The 27,733-nt window shown below is 42.4% G+C and overlaps 1 protein-coding gene and 1 non-coding gene across 5 annotated transcripts in view; one reads left to right on the forward strand and one right to left on the reverse strand.

The window, feature by feature from the left end:
• Positions 1-27,733, reverse strand: part of EFHC2 (EF-hand domain containing 2) — a 192,382-nt gene that overhangs the window by 85,945 nt on the left and 78,704 nt on the right. For all 4 annotated transcript variants that reach the window (XM_013057519.2, XM_045089479.1, XM_045089480.1 and 1 more), the window contains 5 exons: positions 21,674-21,897; positions 18,343-18,594; positions 15,099-15,212; positions 14,588-14,726; positions 7,973-8,138 (listed from right to left, as the gene is read on the reverse strand). In XM_013057519.2, coding sequence (XP_012912973.2) covers positions 7,973-8,138; positions 14,588-14,726; positions 15,099-15,212; positions 18,343-18,594; positions 21,674-21,897 — 895 coding nt within the window. The remainder of the gene's footprint in view (positions 1-7,972; positions 8,139-14,587; positions 14,727-15,098; positions 15,213-18,342; positions 18,595-21,673; positions 21,898-27,733) is intronic.
• Positions 6,620-6,726, forward strand: LOC123394784. Its single transcript, XR_006609532.1, has one exon. It is a non-coding gene; the product is annotated as a U6 spliceosomal RNA (small nuclear RNA).

Genomic DNA, 27,733 nt, shown 5'->3' on the forward strand with positions numbered 1-27,733 from the left:
GGTATAACTGATTTACAATATATTAATTTCACCTGTACAACATGATTCACTATGACCACTGAAATAAGACTACTCAACAACTACTACCCCACATAGTTATATATTTTATTTCTTGTGATGAGAACTTTGAAGATCTACTCTGTTTGCAACTTTCAAATATGCGATACGGTATTATTGACTGTAAACACCATAATCTATTACATCCCAGGACTTCTCTATTTTATAACTGGAAGGTTGTACCTTTTGACCCCCTCCGCCCATTTCACCCACCTCCCCCATCTGCCAGGTGTGCTACAGTGTTAAGGGAGTAGCATAAACTCTCTGAAGTTGAAAAAGTTCAACCACCTTCTTATTATTTACGCTTTAGATCTATATGCAGAGAAATTCTCTCAGTTTATTAAAATCTCTCTTGTTCTTTAGATGTCCAGGGTAACCCTCCGGGAAAATGTACCCAAAACAAATGTCATAAACACACTCCTCAAACCATCTGCTTTGAACAGCTGTTTCCCACTCATGAGGCTGGTCAGCGGCCACAACAATCATGTCAACAGGAAGGACAGCACCTGCCCTTCACAGGTCCAGCAGCAAGAGGGTGTGTCCTGTCAGTGCCTGGAGCCATGACCCCATGGCCACCTCCCACGTTCTCAGGCCCGTTTCCTTGCTTCCTTCCAGCCCCACACCCTCTCCTCCCTGAGCCACTCCCCTAGCTCCCCAGCATCCCTCCAACTCCCTTCAAGAAAAAAATTACCTCTTCCCTTGCAAATGCTAGAATAAATAATGCTAAGATTAAATATAGCACTTATCACTCATATTGTGAGTGGCTATTACAGGTCTGTTTCCCCAGGGCAAGCACTGTGCCTTATTAGCCACTGGCTAATACAATACTTTTTACATTATAAGTACTCAATAAATGTTGGTAGAAGGTCATGAAAAGATCCAAATAGATTAAAATTTGCACTCAGAATTCTATGCATGAATAAAATAGTCTAGTGACTGTCGAAGATGGGATCAAATTCTAGAATAAAAGTTCCCAAAGCTGACTGCCTGGTCATTGAAGACATTAATTTATGGTCCATGAGTGGAAGCATGTCTGCGGAAATCAGCTAGTATAAGGTGGCCTTTAGATCAGGGAGGCACAAAGTAAAATAAACGATGAACTTCATCAATTCCCTGTCACAACTCAAAGCTGGGAGACCCTCGCTTTCAGTGTCTCCTATGCCAAAGATCATTCCTTCCCAGTGGTCACAGAGAATGAAAATACAACAACAAAACAACAAAATAGAACAAAACAGAACCCATATTTCTGATTTGCTTTTCTCTGCCCCTTTCTCCGAATGTCCAAGGAAGCAGGGCTGAAAAAGCATGGTGCCAAGATTCTCAGCTACATTGACGGTAAGGCCTCCTGTAAGGTGGAAAGCAGCAGTTCAGAGGTTTGCCTCCAGGAACCCTGGGGCAAAACAGCCGGGACTCCACAGCTCTCTCCTCTTAATTCCTGGTTTCCCTGGCTTCAGACAGACCTCAGAGAGCATGGGGGGAGCTACACCTTGTCAACCATCTTCTCTGGTACATAGTTGGATTTATAAGCAACAAACAGATTTGGTAACCCCCATCTCATGGGGGAGTCATTAACTTTCACAGATACAGGAAGTATCCTTGAAACAACCGGAAGGAGGTTTAACATCAGGCCAAACGAACACTACTGTAAATTTAGCTTCTTAAAACTTAAGTGCGTTTAGAAGTGTGTATGTTAAGTGTGGGTTTTTCACTTTCAAAATGCCATTTTTTTTTTTCACCTGAGTCTTGTGTTCTGGAGAGCTCGTCAGTCAGGAATATAATTTACTCAAAAATCTTTAGAGCAGCAGTTCACAAAGTTTGTTGTGTTTAAAAGTCACCTGGGGAACTTGTTAAATATACAGAATCCAGAGTCCTACCCCCAGGGATATGAATTCAGTAGTTAGCTTGTATCTCCAGAAACCTGCATTTTTAATAAGCTCCCCAGGAGGTTCTGATGAAGTGGTCCCCAGAGCACACTTTGGAAAACACTGCGAGTTATCTTCAGCTATTTCCTTGACTAATAAGCTAATTATCAACATTCTCTAAACTTTTTATCACAATACTCCCTTCACCCTCAAAAAACCAGAATTTTCCCTTTTCCTGTTATACCACCTACATTGCTCCATCTGCCCTTCTGGGCCATGGATAGGTTCAGACACACCCACCTGCAGCTAGCTGCCATGACCACTCAGAACATACAGGTGACCTTTGAACAACACACGTTTGAACTGCACAGGTCTATGTAGATGCGGATTATTGTCCTTGCTGTATTAGAAAGGCGGTATCCTATAAGGAATTACTTTGTCATCCACTTCTCAGTGTATATTCACTTCCTTGGTGATCTCTTCTAGTATCAAGTCTTTACCATCTACATGCCAATATATATATTATATATATATCTATAATATATATATATAATTTTGTATTTAGGAGACATTTCACACTTCACTTGTGCCCAAACTGAAGTTCTGTTCTTGCTCCAGACCTGTTCTACCTACAGTCTTTCCCGTCTTGGTAGACAGCAATTCTATCCTTCCACTTGCTCAGGCCAAAACCTTGGGAGTCATTCTTAATGCCTCTCTGGTTTCAGACCTCATGTCCAAATCTGTCACAGAATCCTGTTAGCTCAAACTTCAAAAACAGTTCCAGAATCTGCTAGATCTCATCATTTCCATGGCACCCACCAGGATCGGAGCCATTGTAACTTTTCTCTTGGAGGGCCGTGGCAGGCTCTGGAGTAGCGCTTCCTCCCACCATTGCCCTTCTGCTGTCTACTGACAACAGGGCCACAGGAGTGATTGCTTTAATATGTAAATAAGATCAAGTCACTCCCACTGCTCTGATTTCCCAAGGAGTCCTCTTATCACTCAAAGTCAAAAGAACCCTTACAATGGTCTGCAAGGCCCTACGGCATCTAAGCACGCATTACCTCTTCTAATCTGTCTTCTCTGCCCTCTACTCTCATGTTTTATCTATGTCAACCTGCTCCTTGCTCAGGGCCCTTACGCCAACTGTTCCTTCAGCCCGGAACATATTTCTTCCCTTTTGTAAAGCCCATCCAGACATGCTCTTTTTAAAAAATGAAACCTGGGGTACGCCTCAGCCTCACCCTGCCAGTTCCTCTTTATTCTTCTCATAGCAACTTATTACCTGCTTGACTTCGTCCATGGTACTTAACACCTTCTCAATACTTCTAGAATGCCCTTCTCTGTTAGCCGTGGTGTGCGCTGTCTGCCTCCCCCCGCTAGACTGTAAGTTCTAGGAGAGTAGGGCTGCACGTCTGTTCTGTTCAATGATGAATCCCAAGCCCCTAGATCAGGGCTTGGCACACAGGCAGGTGCCCTGTGAGTGTATATGGACCAGGAATATGAATGGATTGCTCAGGGCTACGTACCCACTGAAAACCTCAAAAACTGCGAGAGCTATACTCTTGGGGTTGGAAGAGACATGAAGGCTTACTTAATGATGAGAAAATAACTTCTTAACAGGAATCAGCATGACGAATGGAGACAGCAGGTGGACAACACCTGAAGCAAGTCAGAGATGCTCCATGGCTATTTACCCCTTCCTTCCCTTCTGGGACAAAATATTTAATGAGCCCCAAGCACGCAGCCAGTGCTGTTCTCACTCTGAGGGAAGCAGTAAAGCCAGTCCCTGCCCTGAAGGACCTCTTGATCTAGGGGGGACACCACGATTCCATGAAGAAGTAATTGCCACACACTGCGAATCGTACAGGCTCTGGGGAAAGAAAGATGAACTCCAGGAGTCAGACTTCTCTGGTTTCAAATCTCAGCTCAACTACAAATGAGCTTGGAGAGCCTGGGCAAATGGCATAAAATCTCTGACCCTCAGTTCCCACGTGTGAAGAATGGGTACGATAATGTTAATTTATTTCATGAGGTTGTTTTGAGGAATACATAAGATCAAGTATTATAAAGTACTTAGCATACCATAATCACAAATTGCTTATCAGCAGTAGTAATATTATTAATATTATTATTACAACTACAAGAGGTATGACCAGCAGAGTATTATGGGCACACAGAGAACAAAGTAACTAATTCCACCAGTGCAAGGAGAAAAATACAATTCTGGTTCTCCCAAATCAGACTAGACAATCTGCCCAGCGGGCCACCACAGTGAATTTTTACCCAGAAAATAAAGGCCTTCATTCCATCAAAAACCTCATATGCTCTAATTTGGAACTATTTCCTCCTCCAGCAAATCAAAGTAGATCACCAGTAACCTCATACAATGATTAGCACCCAGGAGATTTCTAACAGCAACATACATATAATCAACACACGTCACGCACAACTACACATCTCAATTCCCACTTTATTTGCATGAAGAAACTGTCTTTTGCGTGCTTTGTGGGACCGTCTTCCCTAGGTTCTCACAGTTTTAAAACCTTGAGTTATTCAAACTCATGTGTAAGTCTCCAGCTGAATGTGCCAGTTACTATGGAAACAAGGTCACTGTGTGGGAGGAGCTTGAGGGAAGTATATTCCTGGCTCAGAGCGAGCAGTGGACAGAAAGAAACAAAATTAGACACATTTGTGCCTGTGCCACCATCGTCTAGCCCTGACAGCAGGACGAGAATGTGGAATGCTGTCTACGGTCCGTGCTCTGTGGGCAAGTTGATGTGGTGTAGACAGAAAGAGAGAGACTAAGGCAGCTACCCACAAGGAGCTGTTCCCCCCACCCCCCCACCCCCCGGGTTCCAGAAGCAACACCCTAGATCATATTTCATCTTGTTTACTTATAAGAAAAATTCCCTCTCCTTTTACAATAGGGACATTCTTCTTGCCCGCCTCCTTCGGGTGGCTGCCCTAAAAAACAGCAGTTAGTGAAAAGTATCCATCAGAAGTCCTGCCCTGAAACCTCACGGTAAACTCTGTTATCCATAAGGAGGATGGCGTATGAGTTGGTATCCCCCTGATGCGATTGAAAGCAGTGGTTCTCAAAGTCTGGTGCATATCAGAACCCCCTGAAAGGCTGGTTAACACACAGTAAGGGGTCCTACCACCCCCCGGAGTTTCTGCCTTAGTAGGTCTAGGATGAGACAAAAGAATTAGTGTTTCTAACCAGTGTGGGGACCACACTTTGAGTAGCATCTATTCTAGCACTTAAAAAAAAAAAAAACAGAACCCTAAAGTACTTCAAAATAAAGGATTGGCTTTTTATTTTTATTTTTTTTTTAAAGATTTTATTTATTTGCCAGAGAGAGAGAGCACGCAAGCAAGTACACACAAGTAGGCAGAGAAGCAGGCAGAGGCAGCGAGAGAAGCAGGTTCCCTGCCGAGCAAGGAGCCCGATGCAGGACTCGATCCCATGACCCCTGAGCCGAAGGCAGCGGCTTAACCCACTGAGCCACCCAGGTGTCCCAAGGATTGGCTTTTTAAAAAAAGATTTTATTTTTACGTTATCTCTACACCCAGCATGGAACTCAAACCTACAACCCTGAGATTAAGAGTCACAGGCTCCACTGGCTGAGCCAGCCAGGTGCCCCAAAGATTATTTCTTTAAAGTTTGCAAAGGCCATCATGTCATGGGGAAGACCACCTTTTTGACATTCTATACAATTCTTCATGTATTTTTGTCATTTTTACAAGCATGCAAAATGATTATTTTCTCTATGTCAAAATGGTTCTACAATTGCATCTGATCCCATTAAATTTTATATCAAATTCAGGATGCTATCTTTTTCATCTCCTTCTCCTGGTCTTACTGCATGTTCCTTTATCATTTTCCTCTACCGGTTCTCCTGACTCACTACTCTCCTCATGCAGGACTTCAATGGTTAGCCCACATCCTATTCAAAAATATGCAACATTTTCCCGTCATTTTTTCCCCCGACTTCTTTCTCCAGGGCCTCATCTCCCTGAAGAAGTGAAAAAGTGGCCATGGGCAGTGCCCACATTCTACATACATGATGGACTGGGAGATTTTTCTTTGTATATATTAGGAAAAGTTTTGAAAGTCCATCTTTTGAGATTATATTTGGCCATGGGAGCAATCTACAGTTACTAAACTGTAGCCAAACTTCTCAAAGGAAAACAACATCAGTCGTCGAATAAAAGTCTGAAATATACTTCAGAGTCACTAAAGCCTTGAGACCAGGGGTAGGCAAACTACAGCATGTGGATCAAATATGGCCAGCCACCCGGTTTTGCGTGGGCTGTAAGCTAAGAATGGTTTTCACGTTTTTCAATGGGTGAAAACATCAAGAAGATATTATTGTGTGATATGCAAAAATTATATGAAATCCAATGTCAGTGTCCATACACAGAGTTTTATTGGAACCAGTCACACCTTTGTTTTTGGACTCTACAGATGCTTTCACATTATGGTGACAGAACTGGATGGTTCTAACAGAGGCCCTATGGCCTTCAAAGCCAAAAACATTTAGTATCTGACTCTTCCAGGACAAAATTTGCTGACCCTTACTCTATACCACTTCGAAGGGACCATCTTGAGGAGATATATGTAAGGAAAGGCAACATAAATTGGGGGTAATATAACTTTAGGGGCTTCTAGCTGACTCATTAAAATAATCACTCAAGTGCGCACTTTGGCAGCACTTATACTAAAGTTGGAACAATACAGGGATTAGCATGGCTGCTGCGTCATTAGGATGAGAAGCAAATTCATGGAGTGTTCTATAGTTTCAGAAAATAAAAATAAAAAAAAATAAAAGAAAATAACCACTTGGTGGTAGAGAAAAGGGAACCTTCATGCACTATTGGTGGAAACGTGAAGTGGGGCAGCCACTCTGGGAAACGCTATGGAGGTTCCTCAAAAAATTAAAACCACCATATGATCCAGCCATTCCACTTCTGGGTATATATTCAGAGAAAATGAAATCACTAACTCGAAAGGATACCCACACCCTCGGGCTTACTGCGTTATGCACAACAGCCAAGACATAGAAGCAACCTAAGTGTCCAGCGACAGACGGATGGATACAAGTATATATACACGCACTGGAATATTATCCAACTATACAAAAGGAGGAAATCCCGCCATTTGCAACAACATGGATGGACCGCGAGGGCATTATGCTCAGTGAAATAAGTCAGAGAAAGACAAATACTGTCTGATCTCACTTACGTGTGGAATCTCAAAAAACCAAACACACAGAAACAGATCAGACTGGTGGTTGCCAGAGCTTGGGCGGTAGAGGGTGGGTAAAACGGGGTAGAGGGGATCAAAAGGTACAAAATTCCAGTCATAAGATCAGTAAGTCCTAGGGATGTAATAATGTACAACAGGGTGTATGCAGTTAACAATACTCTATTGTATATTGAAAAGTTACTGAGGGACCAGATCTTAAAAGTTCTCATCACAGAAAAAAAAAAAAAAAAACGTAACTATGGGAGATGACTTACATGAACTAATCTTCCAGTGGTGATCATTTTTACAAAATGTATACGTATCCAATCATTATGTTGCACACCTTTAAATTATATAATGTTGGGGCGCCTGGGTGGCTCAGTCGGTTAAGCGTCTGCCTTTGGCTCAGGTCATAACCCCAGGGTTCTGGGAACAAGTCCCACTTCGGGTTCCTTGTTCAGCAGGAAGCCTGTGTCTCCCCCTCTGCCTGCCCCTCCCCCTGCTTGTGTGCATGCGCACACTCTCTCTCTCTGATAAATAAATAAATAAAATCTTTTAAAAAATTATACAATATTACATGTCAAGTATACTTCAATAAAACTGGGAAAAAATAAAATAACCACTCAACGAAGAACCTCTTAATACTTGCATGTTAATCAGTGTCATTAAAAAGCTATAATGGGATGTTCCTGAACTCTTAATTACACGAGCTGAGTGTCTTATGTTCCGCCCTGAGGACTATGGTATAAACCCTGAACACATTTGGGAAAGATCAGAATAAAGTCATGGTTCCCTCAAGCACCTGTCTTTTTCCACAAACTTCCTGAAGTTCTTCTGATGAGGTGTGGGCCTGAGGCCTATGCAGGAGCGTAGAGAATCCTCTTCAGAACCAAAGCCGGTATAAGGTGGAAATTTCCTTTCTATTTTTGGAGGAGGTGGAGCCTTGCACAGAATCGAGGTGAAGTTCTCTATAACAAAACAAAGGCGAACGAAACATCAATATTTTTTTTTTGCCCTGATTGTGGCTGTTTTGAAAGGTTTATTATGTTTTCAAGATGGACATGGAGATCTTTGTGGACTATTTTAAACTCTTTCAAACAAAACACAGCAAAATCCTGGGAGGGTAGGTTTACAAAAACCACAGAACTCACTCAATAATCGCCATTGGTTCGAAAGAAAGAAAAGAAAAAAAAAACTGTCTATGTCAAATAAGTAAACATTTATCTTTTATCATCACACCCCCATGTCTGACTATTTTTCATTCTTCCCTGATTGTTCCAGTGATATGAAAATTCAAACTTGGAACTTTTTGCCACCTATCCCCTGTTTTAACCTGCAGCTTAGGCCCCTCCTGCCCAGTCAACACTCACTCTTCAGACTCCTTTCCAACAGGACTGACTCCTGTTTTGCCTCTGCCTTCCCCAGGTACTGTCCTCTCCTTCTGCTTCCAACTTTTTCAGGCCTCTCTCTTTCCTCCAACTCAACCCCAGGCCATGGCACTTCCCCATCTAGTGACAAAACAAAACCAAAACTGCTCACCAGCCACCGCTCCGGGTTGCGCTTGTGACTGCCCAAGAAAAGACTACAATGAAAAGACTACCAAGTCTTTTCTTCCAAGAAAAGACTAAAATGTGATGAAGCAAAAACAAAAACAAAATAAAATAAAACAAAATAAAAAACATAAACACACACAAATAAAACTGAGAACAAACAAATACACAAAACTTTAAAGCTAACCCCTGCTTACTCGCTCACGGGGGTTGTTACACGGAAATACCACTGATTGTCTTTCTGTACTTTTCATCTGCGAGGAAGGAGAGATGGACAGAGAGCTTCAGACATATCTATAACACCCTGGCAGCTTTCAGGCCCTCGTTTGTGAAGCTGTAGAATGTCTGAGAAGCAAGTGTGCTCTCCAGAGGGAAGAGAGGGTTGAACTGAGAGCTCCAAGTCACTTACTTGTATTTGTCCCACCACAAAGGGCAAAGAAAATGCCAGGATCTTTCCGAAAGCAAAACACAACAAGAAAACAACTCATGCAATCTAACTTCTACTCTTTCCCCAAGCTCTCATATCCCATAGATAGTGCCATTTGGGACTCAGAGTAGTTCCATCTAAGCAATGATTTCCTTTTCCACTGTCAAAGTCCTAGCAGAGGCAAGAGTACAGATTTAAGAGCACACCTCTGTCGCTGAAAATGTGCATTCAATGTGTCATTCAACACAACCTAACTCTTAAAATTGAGGGATTTTTTTTTTTAAACAGATGGATCAAAAGGCTAAGGGTCTGCAGCCATCTCTAACTCTGATTTGAAGACATTTTCAACTTTCAGATTTCCTTAGACTTCCTTATTCCTCAGCTTTGTGTGAAATCCCCTCAAGCATGATCCCCAAAAGAGTGCTGTTCTATCCTAACAGAAACTGTTCACAGAAGACACACTGACAGAGAGAACGCCATCAGAGCTTTCTCGCTGGCTCACTGAGAGCCAGCAGCCAGGCAGCCAGTACAGAAGTGACAGTGAGCCTCTCCTATTGCTATTTTTGTGGCAATTAAAATCTGGGTGATAAAGAAGAAAGTTCAGATCTTGGAATTAGGCAGAACTGCAGTAGACCCTATTGTTGCTAACCATGAAATCAAACATGCCGCTGAGTGGTACTGTCATTTCAGGGAAAGGACCAGAGGCTTGCAGGGAAAAAGCTCAATGTGATTATTAGAAAACTGGGGCATGATCTGCTTCTCCTAACAGGGGACACATCCATACAGACAACTCTCCATACTAATCTGAACAGTGTAACCGAAGAGGATGCGTACTGAATCACAAAGTAATTAAGAATGCATTCTATACCCCCCCCCCCAAATTACAGGTTTTATAACAGCCTTGTTTTCTCAACTACATAATTTTTGCCACAGATTTAAGTAACAAAAGAACCAAGTTAGAGCTTTCCTCTGCACCCACAGTGCCATCTAGTGTATAAACACCAAGGACGGTTCCACTCCACCCTGCCTGACTTTTTGTCCCGCGTACATCTTTCTGGATACTCTGATCCAAGGGCTCCTGTCTCTGGGTAATTGTGTACCTTCACAAGGCTTGGGACTTATCCCTGAATATGCTTCATGTCTTTGGTGTTCCAACATCCTAGCATCCTGCATGTTTCAGGTATTAAAATCTATTTATTCGATACATGAAAAATGACGTTTTTGTACATAGCATCTTCCCAAATATCTTCTTCAACGGCCCTCTCCTGAACCCTGGGACACATCTGGCTTTCCAACGGTCTGATTCCTCTAATTCCAAGTGACTCGCACAAACATATATACTGAATGTCTAGCCATGATTAGCTAGATTCCAACAAATTTGCAGAAAGGTGATATGTTTCTCAAATGAATCTTAATGACACTTCACAGTGAACCACTATTTGCCATCTCAGTTGGAAACTACGCTGGAAAAAGCCTTCGATCACCTCAAAGTTCATCTTGTATGTTCTAGTAACCTGCATATGGACAGGCCTGAAGCTTACATAATTTGGGAGAAGCTCTTCAATACAAAGAATGCCAAATATGAAGACAAAGTCAGGTCCACGGCCTTGAACTGGGGCTCCTGCAAAGGAAGAACCCTAAAGCTCGAGCTTCATGAACAAGCAAATCCCCCTGTGCTTGTACAATACCCAGGTCAAATAATTTGGGTGGGATGTTCATTTCTGGGTCAAATCATTAGTGAATCGCATACTTTTGAGCTGTAGCTAGAAAATCCTTGGGGACCATCGATTCCTCAATCCACTGTACTTCACAGGGGAAGACAAAGGGATAAAACTGTTCCACCCATTAAGGTCATATCCTGCAACCAGAAGCAAAGTCTACTCCATTGTTGTAGCCTGGGATGGCTCATCTGCTCATATGACTATTAAATTCCCATCTTGGATGTCCCACTGCTTCCTGCACCAGGAGTTCAGAGTTGATCAACAGTCCAGAAGTAATACTGCAAAATTAAAGATGCTTTAACAACTATGCTCATCCTTCATGTCAGTACAGACTCGGAAATATTCAAGAGTAATGGGGAACGGCTGGTCTTTTACTTGTTGGTTGCCCCAGCTCCTAAGAATGGATGACCAGCAAGTCCTCCTATAGCAAAGAAATAACCCAAGGCAGGAAATTCTAGGTAAGAGCTGTTTCTATTCAAGTCCCTGTTCCTTCAGTGAAAGAAACACATGCTGGAGCCCCTGGAGCCTCTTCTAACCTTTATGCTACAGGAAAGTCCAACAGGCCTCCATCTGCCAGTCTGTGTTCATCCACACGAAATAATGAGGGAGCGACATGCTACTGCCCAGCAGGTGAGCCAGGGCTGGCGGGATGGCCGAGCTGCCTGGTGGGGTAGTCACACTGGTCACACTGGATTGTTTTGTGCAAGAAGTCGACAGAATTGCTTTCTCCTTAGAATCCTTAAATGCACAGAAGAATCTTCTCTTTTTAGGAGGCAAATTGGGTTTTACACCAGGGTACAAATAGCTCTTGGAAAAAAGCACCTGAGGCTGCATTTACAAATGTCCCCTCTGGCTTCCTCTTAGGAGGTCCCTGGTTGTGTGGTAAGCACTTGCCAGCTCCTTCCTGTGGGGCTGCAGAGTGGAGACACTACGCATTCTACCGACCACAGTTATTAACATGGAAGGAAAGGTGACCTCAGGTATGGGCAGGACCTTGTTCAGGTCTGAGCTCCCAAAATACCGAAGTACAGTGTATAGAATTTGGTCTTACGAATTTGGAGAAGCAGAATGAATTATCAACCAAATGAAAATGTCAGAAGTAACGGTATCCAAGTAACATGAAGCATCTTAATTTAACCTTACCAAAAAGTCAGAAAAGGCAATGTAAAGATTATCAGAGAACACGGATTCACAACCCACCCACCCCCGCCCCCGCTGCATCGTGGATATAATTTCTAGTCATTACTTACATTAAGTACACTGTTGTTACTCAAGAAATGTTGTGTAATAATAGTGTCTGTTAAATGGGATATTTTAACATATGTTATGAGAAATATAAAAAGTCAGCGTGACTATAAAATGCATCATAATTTTGCATTTGCATAATTTTCTGTTTAAACGCATAATGCTCGTGTTATATTAGCTTTAAAGGCACAAACTGTTTTTTTTTTTTACATAATACATAATCCTATAGAGTGAACAAAAGAAGTGAGCAGAAAGAAATTAAGTGCTAGGGCTCCACGGAAACGGACCATGGGTCACCTGAAGCAGATCCATTTGCCAAACATACAGAGTACACCAGTGAATTCACTCTGCCTCGGCAAGTTCCCTGCCAACATGTTAAGAAACTAACAGTGTCCCATGTCTCACCAGCACCATGTCCATTTTACCAAATGCCACCTTCGGAGTCTCAAAATTAAGCTGACAGACAAACACCAACCAGATGTTGGACTCTAGGTTGAAGGGATCCTAGGATGGTTTGGAAACTTTGCCCCATCCTTTACACAAAGATAATCATTCAGTGGGACAGAAGTCAGTGTTTTGGGTTAACTCATCTTTTATATATATATATTTCAAATTTTAAGTAGCCAACACTGAAGATTTATTGGCTTTAAATAGGCACCGACATTTATAAAAAAACAAATCTCTGGGGCACCTAGGTGGCTCAGTGGGTTAAGCCTCTGCCTTTGGTTCAGGTCATGATCTCAGGGTCCTGGGATGGAGCCCTGCATTGGGCTCTCTGCTCAGCAGGGAGTCTGCTTCCTCCTCTCTCTCTCTACCTGCCTCTCTGCCTACTTTTGATTTCTGTCAAATAAATAAATAAAATCTTAAAAAAAAAACAACAAAAACCAAATTCTCCTATACAAAGACCTACGGGCCACTAGCCACTTCCTATAATAGCCACCATATGCACTTTCCTTGATGCCTCTTGCTCACAGTCCCCAAAACCAATATGCCCAACGGTGTCCACAGAGGAGGAAGAATGTTGGGAGACCCCACCAATTTGGCCCCATAGGGCCCCCACATTTTGCCTAATCGGGCATTGCAGCTGCAGTGGAACAAATTCCCTTAATGTACTGAAGAGTGAAATTCAACGTCTTTTTTTGTTCCAACGCTTTGTGTGTGGTACGTGCCTTCTCCCACGAGATATGAATTCCCAGGAGCAAGGGTGCCTGGTGGCTGTTGCTTAAGTATCCAACTCTTGGTTTCGGCTCAGGTCGTGATCTCAGGGTCTTGGGACTGAGCCCCACATCGGGCTCTGCACTGAGTGTGAAGCCTGCTTGAGATTCCCTCTCCCTCTCTGTCTGCCTTTTCCCCCCACCCAGCTCTCCCTAAATAAATAAATAAATAAATAAATAAATAAATAAATAAAATCTTTAAAGAGAAAGAAAGAAAGAGATTCCCAAGAGGCCGGGAATACTCCACAATGGAACACCAAGGCCTGTGAGGTGCTCGTCTCATTCTAGAGAAAAAGCACCTTGTCTTCTAGAAATCTGTGGTTGCTTCTGGCCTCCATCTCATCCCTCAGGGAAGTGTGCTCACAAGAACACACCAAGGTTTGGAGAGGCAGGCAGGAGTAAGCACTCCTACCCCAGCCAGACCCCAGCCTGGGAGGTCAGCAACCCTCGCCACCCCCACTTAGCCTAGCGCCAGCAGGTACCTGGAACAGGGCCCAGGAAGAGGGCAGAGCTGGCTGGCAGGTTTCACAAATGAGGGGTTTGTTTTTCAGGTCTCGTATCAGATCCTCTGCCTGCTTCTGTCATTCTCATAACACAATCCAATGTGCTATAGGTTTCCACTCTCCTTCCAGCCCAAGAAACCCTTTAACTCTGTAGCTCCTAAGTCCTACTACAATAACCTGTGCCTAGTAGGTTCTTAATAAATCACGTGTCTTCATTCTGAACTGAACTCATCTGAATAGAACGGATACCCAAGAAGAGAGAAAGCTGGAAACGTAGCCAGGCTTCACCAGCAAAGGTAGAGCAAACTGACATAAGAGAATTCCCCAGAAAACCCAAGAAGCAGTATAACCTTTTTAGTAAGCAAGAATTCAGTGAAAAGAAAAGCCTTTTCAGTTGCTCGACCAGAAAACACTGACCCCATATTACAGTAAGGCAGGGGCTGGCTATAAAGGAAAACCGAAGCCTCTGGCAGCAGGCAGGCAAGTTCAAATCTCAGCTCACCCCTCACTCACTGCACAACCTCCGACAAGTGAGCCCCTTCCAAGCCTCAGTTTCTTTACCTCAAAAATGGAGGTCATGAGCCTAGAATCATTGTTAGGAATAAGGAAGCCAACGAATGCCCAACAGAGAGCAAATGCTCCATAAATGGTAGCAATTATGAGCTTAGACTTTGAAACCTAAAAGTAAAATCTTATGTAGGGGACAAAGATTCCAAGTTTTAAAATGTATTTTCTAATGGACATACGTTTCGCTTACCAATTCCATATTTTGTCTTATAATAAGTCTTCGTGAATTCATCACAGTCACAAAGCAGCACTTTCCTTCCCCACACGTTGATGGTGGCTCCTATGAACAGGTCATCATCTTTGTAAAACTCTTGATCTACTTTTCCTAGCTAATAAAAACAAAGGAACAAAGTGTGGGCACCACAGACCCTCCAAAGAGGTAGGCCCCAGTTCAGAAAGAAACATAATTGCAAAACCAAACCAAACCAAACCAAAACAAAAACCCACCCCTCAACTGTATCATTTACAACAGGATTTTAAAAACCAAGCCAAAACAAGCAGTCGGTGTTAACCCTTGGAAACTCTTTATACACGCATTTAAGCATGTTCGGTGTGGACAGACAGCGATGCGTTGCATATGCATTTATATAGTCATTAACTTCATTCACAGTCAATCCCCCAAGACAATATGTGACTCCCTGCACATGTCAGGTTCCAGGAGAGCCACACTGGAAAGAGCAACAAAATGTGAGGCTCCTTACCTTGTATTTATCCAACAGGTAGCCTTTGACTCGGTTCTCTCCCAAGCCACTGTACACATTAAGAACTGTTCGATCTGTTATTTGGCCTGGCTGATAGACTCCAGGTGGGCCGTACTAGAAGACAGAATGCAAAGTGTAGTGGATGGCCTACTGAACACAGAGCCGGGAAGGGTGAGGGGCTCAAATGGGAAATACGCATTGTATGTGAAAGGGCGCAAACACTCCAAAATATGTCTTTTGGGTGTATTGATTATTTTGAGCCGGTTATTTTTAAGAAACGGCAGGCACAGGAAAAGCTGAGTACCAATTATCCTTCTGTATAAAAAAATGTACATCTATAAAGAAATCTCCATTTGTAAGAGTATCTCCCTCTGTGTACCAAGAAAAGAAAGAAGACTTGTACTCTCTAAAACCTCTGATTAATGGAAAAGACCATATAAATCTACATAACAACCTTCCTCTTGTTTACTGTGCTTTTCTCCGTGACCCCCTATAACTGGTCTCCTTCCCACTTCCCCTGGCAGTCTGTTCCATCTTTAAGAGGAGATGATGTTTAAGATGGTGGCTTTGGCCATTTCAGGGAGTTACTCCATTTTCCTTTCCTTACAGGAGGTATGCAGGTAATTAAATATTTGTTGGTTTTTCTCCTGTTAATCTGTATTCTGGGGTCGGGCGGGGGGGGGGGCGCATGGTCTCAGGCAAGAACCTAGAATAGAAGGGCAGAGAGAAATGTAGCTATCCTCTCCCTAACACAGCTCTTCTCGGCCATCACACTCCATGTACGTCTCTCTATACTTCCACACCCATCCTTCAAGGCCCTGATCAAGACCCATTATTCCCCTGACCCTTCCCGTGCTCCTGGCCTATCCCCAGTCACACCTCCACAGCACCTACCACAGGGTTAAAGCAGTCCTTGCGGTTCTCTAAATGCCTCATCGGCAGACATCTTTTCTCTGCACTCAACTACGAAATGCCCTGAGGAAGAAACCGTGCCTTGCCGTCTTTACTCAGCTTAGCATCCTGCCCAGTCCTGAGCTCAGGAAGCACTAGCTGGCGGTGAGACAGAGGCAGCGTGGCGAGGCACAAGAACAACAGAGCACAGTCAGCCTTTACCAGAAACTGCAGCCCGGAGCGACCCTCAATGCTCCTCGGTTCCGTGCACTGGGGGGGGGGGGGGGGGTGTCCCAGCAGTTGCGGGAGCTTTGGGAAATCTCCTAACTAACTTACGCAAATTGATAGTGATCAGTTTCTCAAATCATATACAGATGAGAAATCTGAATCATCCCTGATACGTGCGACATAAAATGCCAAGTTCAAATGTGTGAATTTAGGAGATGTGGAGTGCAAGTAAGCCACGTAACAGAGAAAACCAGCGCTCTTGGAGCGCATTCTGTCTTCACCGCTTACTAGCTACAGGACGTGGAGCCAGATATTTACCTTCTGGGAACTTCAGTTTTGTCATCTAGCTGTGATAATAGTACTGACTCCTTGCTTTCGCAAAGGATGTTTGAGTGTCGAGGGAATACCTACTGCTATTTTCTCTCTCCCCTATGAGATCGTAAGTTCCACGAATCAGGACTTAATCCATTTTCTTTCACACTGTAACCTCAGAGCCGGCACACAGTTGACACTTGATAAATATTTGCTGAATGAATGAATAAATGAATCAAATGACGTCAAGACACACTGCAAATGTCAGGTGTGTCATTATTATCTTATAATTAGTGTATCAGTCAGAGCCATTCTAAAAATGGGCTTCCCATGTACCTCTTGGCTGCCCGCTGTGCATACCCGAGTTCCGTCTGGGACAAATCCTGTCTCTTCCCTGCAGCCCAAGCAACACAGCATGGTTTCTGGCAGTGGGCTCCGAGAATCTGGGATAACCTCCCATGAGGTTGTTTGCATCAGAAATAAGTGTCACGGTAACCTCCTCAGTCACAATAAGAATGAAGTTAAAATCTATTTTAACCAGGGACGCCTGGGTAGTTCAGTCAGTTAAGCATCTGCCTTCAGCTCCTGTCATGATCTCTGGATGGAAGGATTGAGCCTGGTGTTAAGCTCCCAGCTCAGCAGGGAGCCTGTTTCCGCCCTCTCCCTCTGCCCTTCCCGCTCCTAAGCACATGCTTACATATGCTCTCTTTCTCTCTCTCTCTCAAATAAATACATTTAAAAAATATTTTTTAAAAAATATTTTATCCAAGTAACAAAGGAAACATAACACAGAGCTGTGCAAAGGATTTTATGTTTTCATTTGTCCTTATAGTGTTTTTAGGTTCTTAGTGGGTGTCTTTTACTATACTATCCTTTTACAGTTACTTCCAGGGGGAGGCCTTGTTACCAGCATTTTAGAGATAGGGAAATACACTCAGAGAAGTGACGTGACGTGAAGTTCAGACAGCTTTTAAGTGGGAGACCCATAATTCTAACCTAGGACTTTTGTCTCTGTGATGTTTCTGCTGCACCCAAGTTACATTAGCTCTCACATGGCCGTGAATGTGTAGAGATCAGTCTCACAACTCTCTTTTAATAGTAACAAAATGTAAAAGCTGTCATTGATGCTAGCCAATGGCTAGTTAGTGACTGATGGCTACTCTTCTAAGAGTCACTCTTGTGCATACGCTTATAGGAGTGTGTGTGTGTGTGTGTGTGTGTATGTATGTATGCATGTGTGCATGTGCGTATTTGTACATTCACAACATGGACCAAAACCATGCATCTTCCTCAGTAGAATATAGAGGCCAGAGGCCAGTGCCCTACCGAAGGGCATGAGCAACTTTTTAAATTATTTTTTAAGAATTATTTTTGTATTGGTGAGAGGGCAGAAGAAGAGAGACCCTCAAGCAGACTCTGCACTGAGTGGAGGACCCCAAGATTATGACCTGAGTTGAAATCAAGAGAGTTGACTGCGCCCCCCCAGGCACCCCACGAGCAATTCTAACTAGAGAGTCTTTTACATTCAGAAGACTGATTATGAACTCTGTAATGAATATGTGCTTTCTCTTACATTTGACTTTCTTCCTTTACTTGCCTTAATTAAACCCAAAATATTCCTACCTCAATTTGTCATATCCTCTATGGTACTTTCACAGATGTATCTTAGGAGAGAGCACAAAATCAAGCTTTTCTAGACACCTGTACTAACATATGGTGACTGATACCTAGGCCCGACATTCCAGACAGGGAGTGACGAGAGTCTTTGAGGTCACAGGCAAATGCGGAAAGGGGTTCTGTGTCCGCTGCTCACCTTAGGGAGCTTTCTTCTCTGGAGGAACAATGACATAGCATCCCGGCCTGAGTTGTGTGGTATCACTTCTTTGACTTCAATGGTATCATCAGACAGAAAGTAATGCAGAATGAGTTCCCTACGGTCCCCAAACAGCGAGGCGGAGTCGTCCCACAGGCAGAAAAAACGTAACACCTTCCTATCGTATTCAAGGAACTGTTTCAGGGTGTCAAAGGACTCATAGGGACGTAAGGGGTCCATGCAGTCTAGAGTCTGAAAACAGAAAAAAAAATGTCAAGAATAGCACTTCTACGCAACCACTTCTGAGATGCAAGCTATCAGAGAATGTAAAGATATCTTGCCCATTGACTATGACGGGATATTTCTTTTTTTTAAAATGTCAACACACTAATGACATACATGTAGATACACCTACAGCAAGTTTTCACCTTAAAAATAGACAATCAAGTAGTAGGAAGCATTTAAGATCAAACAGTAATCTGAAACACTAAAATACACTTTGTGATGTCTTTGAAAACTGGCTTTTCGATTGGGAGAAGAGGGGTGGGGTTATGGACATTGGGGAGGGTATGTGCTTTGGTGAGTGCTGTGAAGTGTGTAAACCTGGTGATTCACAGACCTGTACCCCTGGGGATAAAAATATATGTTTATAAAAAGTAAAAAATTTAAAAAACAAAAAAAACCTGGCTTTTCTCCAAGACTTAAAATGCTTAAGAACACACAAAACTAACATGTGGTGACAGAGATTAGAAGGGTAATTTCCTCTTTGGGTAGGGGACTGACCAGAAAGGGGGAGAAGGAAATTTTCTGGGGTGATGGAAATATTCCATATCTTGATTTTTGTGTCACTTACTAAACATACATTTTCCAAAACTTGTTGATTTGTATGCTTAAGATTTATACGTCTGAGCATATGTTAATTTTATCTCAACCCCCTAAAAAACCTGTTGTCTTTCCACTGAGAATTCATATCTGTATATCCTCATTCATCCAAAGATTTTTGTAAAAGTAAAAGGGAAGAAACATAGTCCCAGTTTTATTTTGCTTCAAAGCTTTTCCTATCAAGGATCTGGAAGGGCATGGAAACAGAAACAGAGCAAATGGAGAACTTACCCAGCCACACAGAATGTTCCCCGGCCCAGGTATCCCCACTTCTGCGGGTTTCCTGGTGGAGCTCTATTTGCATGTTCTCAGCCCTGTCTTGGAGCAAAATTGCTCCCATTCTATCTGCTGTAGCGAAACAGAATCGTTATATAAAGGAGCACTCAGTGGCAAGGGAGAAGTAGTCCCATATCGGCTTATGTGATCATATTTGTCCATTCTCAAAACTCAGTATCTGTCTGGGGCAGTCTAGAGAGACACCTACTCCAAGATTGTGGGGAGACATTATGGCCTTCCAGAGGCTCTTATCCTTCTTCCTTATCCTGGATATTTAAATGAAATTATGGGACCTCTACTTTCATTAACTGAAAAATGTTTCTTTGGCATTATAAGGCCTTTAAGAAATGCATTATTGATTATACACCATTGGGGCTCTTTTCAGTTTAAGTTAAATTGTTTAATTTTAACTTTATATTTGAAGGCAGCAAGCACTGGAGAAGTAAATGCATTAGAGTCAATATAAAATCCTCTTATTAAACTCCTAATTTTCCACAGATTGCTATATTTATTGAAGAGCTTTCTCCCTGAGGGAGTAAATGCGAAAATGATTTTCTCAACCTGAAAGGAAATTAGTTAAAACATTTCTTGGCTGTTTGTGGTATTTATTCTCAGTTCCTGGCACAAAAGTTTTTTTTTTTTCTTCATAAATTTATGAAATGGCACAGGGCTCTCTGTATTTAATATAATGCATCACCATCCATAATCACTATTGTATAATGCCAACTGTTAGCAAACGAGCGAAGCCATATGCAAAAGGTGGTAATTCGTATGGATCTGTTCTTTCAGGTTCTCTCTTCTCATTGTAGAGACTTCATGTTTATCTAGGCTCTGTCATCTAGAGCATTTGGAAAAAAATAAAAATAAACCCAAACTATAAATCTGCTCGTATGCCAATATACACAGGTATAATTCCAAAGGAACTTCACCTTAAATGTTCCAGGAGCAACAATACATATTTCTCAGGAGAGCTGCATGCCTACAACATTAAAGGATAACTCTGCTGGGGCCAGGAGGTGGGAAGAGATGAATGACCCCACAGCGCAGCTTTCAACAAGAGCTCAGAGCAGAATTAAAGGAGGATTTTATTCTAAATTTCATGTTATCTTTCTGCAAGGAAATTAATTACAAGTTTAAGAAACAACAGGAATGAGACTAAACTGATCTATAGGGATAGAAGTGAGAACAGTGGTTATCTCTCCCTGGGTGGGAAGAGTGATTCATTGGAAAAAGCCAAGAGGGAAGTTTCTGGGGCAAAGGACACATTCTGTGTCTCGATTTGGACTGTGGATTACATGGGCATATGCATTTGTGAAGACTCTTCCAACTGTGTGCTTCATTTCTGTGTATTTTACTCTGTCTAACCATACTTCCATAAAAAAAGAGAATGACAATAAAGAAATTCTGGGTAGGCAGCAAAAGATTTGAATTGAAATCCTCATAAGAAGACTGGCTGGGTATGTAACCTTCCACCTGACAACCTGCCCTTCTGCGTGTTCAGATTCTTCTGTAAAAAAAAAACAAAAACAAAAACAAAAACAAAAAAAACACAAAATTCGGGCCAAGGGATCATTAAAAAAAAAAGACAACTTTAGAAAGACAACAGTACTACTATGAACACTGTTCCTGCCTCCCTATACTAACTGGGGTCAGACTTGGAAGACAAACATCCTTTTACAATAGGGTACATCAGAATCATGGCCCTCTCCGTTCTGCTAGAATATTCCTACACCTGATGCCATCATCGCTAGAGCTGGGAGTCCTGGGGAAGAAGAAAAAAGGTATACCCAAGGTGTGCTGCAATAAATCAGTAGATCAGAAGCAAACATATTCCCAGGGTTAGGCAACCAAAATGGGGAAAGACAGGCCAGGTAAGAGTGGGCCTTAGAGCTTGTCCCATGTGGGTGGCTCATTGAAGACTCCTACTGTCTGTCTGGAAGGGAGACTCTCCATGGAGAGAAGTGGGGGCAGGGGCAGTGAGTGAGGCTCTCCTGCCCTGAGGTCAACACCTAGAATTCCTTCCAGCCTAAAGGGGATTAGGACAACTCCAGTGACTATGACCCCGAACATTCTTTCACGTCTGCATCAGGAGTGCAGATACCCTTTACTGACTCTCCTTTTTGGTTTCTCATTCGGAAGATACCAGCTCACAGATAGATCATCAACTCCTTACCTCTCTCCGTAACTTCATGTAAGGATCTTCTGGACACTGTCCCGGGGGGTTTAATTTGACTCCCATTTTCCTCAAAAAGTTTTTTGTGAACGTATCACAGTCATAAATCTTGAATGTCCGGCCATAGAAGATGATGTCTATGTTGATATTGAAATGATGCACAGTATAAAACTGATCTTCATCAGGAGGAGGGAGTGAAATCCGATGACGCCGGATGAAAGTCCCTATGGTATGGAACCAAACGTAGCTGTTTCATCAGGCGGCTAACGAAGAAAAGGTCACAGCACGTCTCCGTAACAGCCCTGAATGCCGTCCCACAACAGGGAAGGGGGCAAAGGGCTGGTTCTTGGAGGCGGCATGATTATGTTCAGACTCTGAGGGTACCTGAGGGAGCTGAGATTTCTGAGGTCCATAGGTACTGACCAGCCTTGCATGTTTGTTATTAAAGTTGCCTAAGTGGTACTAACGTACTTTAATGAGCCATAAAGACTAGGAAAGGAAGAGGGGCACAGAGAGGGTGACCTAATGGGCCAGACACTGCCATCCTGTCTTCTTCCAGAACAAGCACTCAATGTGAGCACAATGAACAAGGCACTATGACCGCAAAGCAAAGTACTCATGAAAATGCATCCTCTTGGCTCAAAAAAAAAAAAAAAAAAGCTTATCAGCTTCAGTATGGTAGGTGCCAGCACCATGATTTGTAGATTCTATAAACATGAAAGACTTCATGCTGCTCGGAAACTGCATGGCATCTTCTTTGCTCTACCAACCTCTTCTCCTCCTACCCCCAACCACCCCTACAAGCCTCTGGTTATCAGAGGCTTCATTGTTTTAGATAGCGTTTTTGCCAAATGTTCTGGATCTCATTCTATCTTTTACTGCTAACCCTATGGTGCCCCTTCACTTCTACTCTTGAGAATATGGACCCAGGGTCCCCAAGTGGTGGTTAGCCACTGGCACTGAAAGGGTTTGCTCCCAGATGAGCATGCGAACTACACCACACCATACCAGCCAACTTACCCAAACCCTGTTGAAACCTGTTGTCAAGAACTGTTTAGAGTTTGAGATGAAATTTTATTCTACTTGCAAACTAACAAGGTAGCCTGTTGCAGGTTCATGGATGTTGGTAGAAGGCATAGATTGCCTTGGTTAGAGATAAATTCACAGCAATAACAGCAGCCAGAACACCAGCATGTTTCACACCAGTTTCCTGAGCCTCGATTCCCACGGGATGACCCAAGAAGGTCTGAGTAACTCCTGCCCACGTGGTGGGGTATGTTACAGGAGAGGAGCCCTAAGCGTAGGAAACCCAAGCCTTAAAATGGATAGTAAGCATTCCTGCTTTTTTTTTTTTTAAAGATATTATTTATTTCAATCTCAAGTAGGTGGAGAGGCATGCAGAGAGAGAGAGAGAGAGAGAGAGAGAGAGGAGGAAGCGGGCTCTCCACTGAGCAGAGAGCCCGATGCAGGGCTCGATCCCAGGACCCTGAGATCATGACCTGAGCCGAAGGCAGAGGTTTAACCCACTGAGCCATCCAGGTGCCCCTCCTGCTTTTTGTCTCATAGGGAGACAAGACCTTTATTAGACTGGACAGTAAGCATGTCTTGTCCTCCCTCTGTTCTGGAAGGAGACACCGCCTCTTTCTCCCATGGCCATGAGCAAACCTCCCCTTTATCTTCAAAAGCTGTTTGCTATAGAGACATCCCTGAAGAGACAGTCCAGAACAAAGAGCAGACAGTGCCTCTACTTGCAAAATCTACCCAAATGCAAGATACCCACAGAGAATGCTCTCTCAACATCTGTGACCAACTTTGGCCTGAGAATCTACTCCAAGAGTAAAGGGAAGAAGAGAAAACGTGAGCAGAGCAAACTGAGGGACTAATGGTTCAAGTCCAAGTGGCCTGTGGGACCTCTGTATGGAAGCATTTTAGGATAATGAGGTCAAGCAATCTTGTTCCTATTTTCTATAGCTCCGAGAATGGCACCTTTTCCTGACATCTAGAAATACTTAGAAATTATTCATTGCTATTCTTACAGAAATTTAATGAGTATCTTTATGTGCCAGTAACTGTGTTGAACTCTGTTCCATTTTTCTCTTCATCATCTTTTCACTCTGTTCAGGCAAAATGAACTAAAATCATTTTCATCTTCTTTTCTCTGTAGCAATTTTTAATTACTTGGTACATTAAATTAAAATAATAAAACTATAAAATTAGAACTGGCCTAGAATATTTTTAAATGTACTACATAAAAGATGATATAATTTTACTGCAAAAAATTGTACTTCAATTAGCCTTTAATTCATGCCACTGAAAACAGTATGCAAATTATTTAATCATTCAAGATTAGACATTTAGAACAAATTGCATACTTAAACATCTATAAAAGCATGGGCATTTCAGGTATTTTCAGAAACCATTATATATCTCTTTAAAAATACTTATATTGTGACAGTTTTTAAGATATATAAAATTTATTCAACAGCCAGGAGCTTGTTTAGAAATTCCATCTACTGTGTATTTGTACTTAATTATAAAAATTCAAATAAGCAAGTTGGTGCTGATTTCCGTTCAGTAAGACTTTGAATAAGAATCTTCTATTTTTCTAGGTGGAAAGAACCGGCCCACCTACAGAGCTTTCAAATAATAATAATCAGAATCATCATCAGAGCCCTAGGATATGCTTTCATATACATTTTTCTCATTTAATCTTCACTAATCCCATGAGGCAGATAATGCATGAAATATAAATATTCAGTTTATGGCCGAGAAAAGCAAGGTTCGGCGTTGTTAAGTAACGTGCTCAAGGTCACACTCTAACAAATGGCAGAAGATCCTGGACCTGGATTTTCAAGCTCTAAGTAAATACCAGCCCTTTCCAGGGTGCCCGGCTGTCTCAGTCAGAAGAGCACGTGACTCCATCTTGGGGCAGGAGTTTGAGCCCCATCTTGGGTGCAAAGACTATTTAAAAATAAACTCTTAACAAAATAAATAAAAACCAGCATTTTCCACAGTTTGCACTGAACTATATCGCACTGAACTATGTCTCACTGAACTACAGCCACAGATTACTTAAGTGAAGGAGAGGAGGGAGTGTTAGAGGCAAAACAGGATAGAAGTGGGGAGAAGAGCTGACAGCCACCATGAAAAGGAGAGAGAGAGAAGATGGAGCTGCTCTTCCCAAAGACCAGCCTCTCTGTTCTCTGAAGGCAATTTTCTGGAGAGGGGCACACTTGGCCACTGTAGCAACACCCCCTCCAGGGCCAACACCTATCCCTCCCCCACCCCCGAGGCCTGCATGCCCTCACGCTTCCTTATGTATGCTCCCACATTTTTCCTAGAGATGGTTCTCCGAAGAGGCCAGAGAAGCTCCGTCACCACTCACGGGCTGAGAAGAGAAGGCAAACCTAACTAAACAAGACAATTTTTAATAATAAGAAATCCAAATTCACAAGGCCATGTTAATCAGAAAACTAATGTGGGCCATTTGAAATGGACAGTGGCACCTGAGAGCTTTCAATGGTGTCTTCGTGGCCATCTCTCCACTGTGTCCTTTGGGGGGTCGAAAATTTCTATTTATTGATATTTGTGTGTTTATAGTCCTCCAGGATAAACGGCAGAAACTCCACCAGCAAGAATGTGATCTGGAGTATCAAAGAAATGGGCAGGATGGCACGTATTTGGCATGCACTGAAAAGAACCTGAGATCATCAATTATATAAATAAAAATAATGCTATAAAATGGAAAACCAAGAACAGAAGTACCATATCTACCCTTTAAATTTTTAAACATTTGCCTTCCTGACTGCCCCGTAAAGACAATTTGGGCAGATGTCCAGGCATCGGGTGCCTGCTTTTAAGCTCCTCCTGATCTTCCTATTTTAAATCTCTCTTCCTTTTTAAAGGCCCTGCTATCTGATTATACTCTGCAAGCTTTAACTTTCTAACATTTCCCTGTGGTTTAGATCAAAATGATGATATATCCATTTATGTTTAATGCATTTTCCTTTCATTCAGTTGGGACTTGCTTTAGATCTTTGCTCATACCACTAAATTTGGCTTTTAGAAATTCACCTTCCAGAATTAAGACTCCAACCTCTTACCTCTATCTTAATTTTCCATATATTTAGTTCATTTTAGTACCGCTGCAGACCTAGGATCCATCTGAGCCTAGAGACCGGTATTTCTTAGGTGAATGAAGGTTCAACTGGAATTGCCACCTGTTACTGTGTCTACTAAGTCTGTATCCTAAAAATACAAAGACTCTTCACTGGGATCAGACACGAAAGAGTATCTTTTCCTCCTCTTGTTGTTTACAATTATTCCTTCGGTCAAATAACTACTCCATTTGTATTTTTACAAAAGGTCCTCTTCGGAGTTTTGTTTTCATAAGAATAACTTTTTCCATATAGAGAGCCTGACATCTGTCTTGTAGCAAAAGAATACAAAACTTAAAATTCCACATCTCTGATCATAAGAAAGAATAGTCCTATCTGCCCTCCCCCCGCCACTGGATGAGACCCAAATGCACGCATGTTATGCTCTAACGTTCTCTTACATTACTGCTTTCTTGCCTCACTTTCTTTACACACCTTAGGATCTGCTCCCACATACCTCCCAAGTCCACACCCTACTGCTTTCCTACCCTCCTTCATCTTATGCTGTTCCTTTTGGCTATTATATCTTCATCATCCATCTTTATCTGGAGGAACTTCGGAGGTACCACTCAAATGTCTTCTCTGGTGGATACTGGTATTTCCTCTTCTGATCCCTCAAAGTACCTGGTATCATTTCTGATACCTGTGTTGTGTTCTAGATGTTGTCTACCACATTTCCTCTCCTCGATTCTTTCCTCCCTCCTTCTCCATGGCCACCATGCACCAAACACCTGTCATCACAGGCCACTGACTTATCTCCACTCTGAAATTCTCCTCTTCTCCATTCAATGACCACCCCTTCCCCAGGATCCACCCTCTGGGGTTGCCAGATTTAACCCACTGAAATAGAAGATGCACAGTTACATCTGAATTCTAGATAAACAGTGTGTAATTTTAATATAACTACGGCCCATGCAATATTTGGGGACATATGAAAAACTTCATTGCTTATCTGAGAATCAGATTTAGCTAGGCAGCTTGTATTTTCTCTGGCAACCTTATGACCATGCCTCCTTCACTTTGTGGGATGCAGTACTAAGATGTGGTACATGGTCACTATGAGTGAATGACATACGAATGCCACATTTTGTGATTACATTTGCTTGGTCAGATTATCTTAGAGTATAAAAAACATTAAGAAAGTACTACGTTGAAGCGCCAACACAAGTGCCCAGTGGAAATCAGTGTTCTCAACCAAGGACTCACAAGGAAGCAGAAGCCAATTTATAACCTGGCCCCAGGCCTATAGAATCAGAAATTCTTGTAGCAGGCCACGAGGTTCTAATGGTCGCTCTCAGCTGACAACAACTGGTATTGCCCTCACCAGAAATTTATGGCAGGTTTTTCATCATCAGCCTTTCTTTAGCATAGATTAGTTTGGATTTGGTAGTATTTGACAAACAGTGATTCTTTTAGACAATTACAAGTAGAACTACTGGGATTAACCTCTGACATTCTTGGCTTGGTGTAACATTGTTTTAACTACATTCCAACAGAACAGCAACAAATTCTATACAAATGACACATCTAACCAAAAAGAGAGTGATGTTCTGGCAAGAAATAAAAGCAAGCCTAGAAGTGCAACAGTGACTTGACTTATAACGTACATAGATCTCTCTGCCAGCAAGGATTCGTGAACATTAAAAATATGTTGTTCTGATTAGAAGCTGCATGTAACTGAATGCTTATTTTGGCATCATGCCTCTTTTGTTTCTGGCTTATTCCAAACTCCCCCACTCCCCAAAACAAAACAACAACAACAACAACAAAAAACTCCAAAACAAACAAACTAACAGGATAGGAGAGGCAGCTAAAAAGGAGGCTAATTCTTCCACATGCACTAATTTCTGAATGATCAGTTATACAAAAGAACAAATGCATCTGACCTCCCTTTCAATCTGGA

The sequence above is a fragment of the Mustela putorius genome, unplaced genomic scaffold, assembly GCF_011764305.1.
Source record: "Mustela putorius furo isolate JIRA1106 unplaced genomic scaffold, ASM1176430v1.1 tig00003836_pilon_pilon_pilon, whole genome shotgun sequence".
NCBI lineage: Eukaryota > Metazoa > Chordata > Mammalia > Carnivora > Mustelidae > Mustela > Mustela putorius.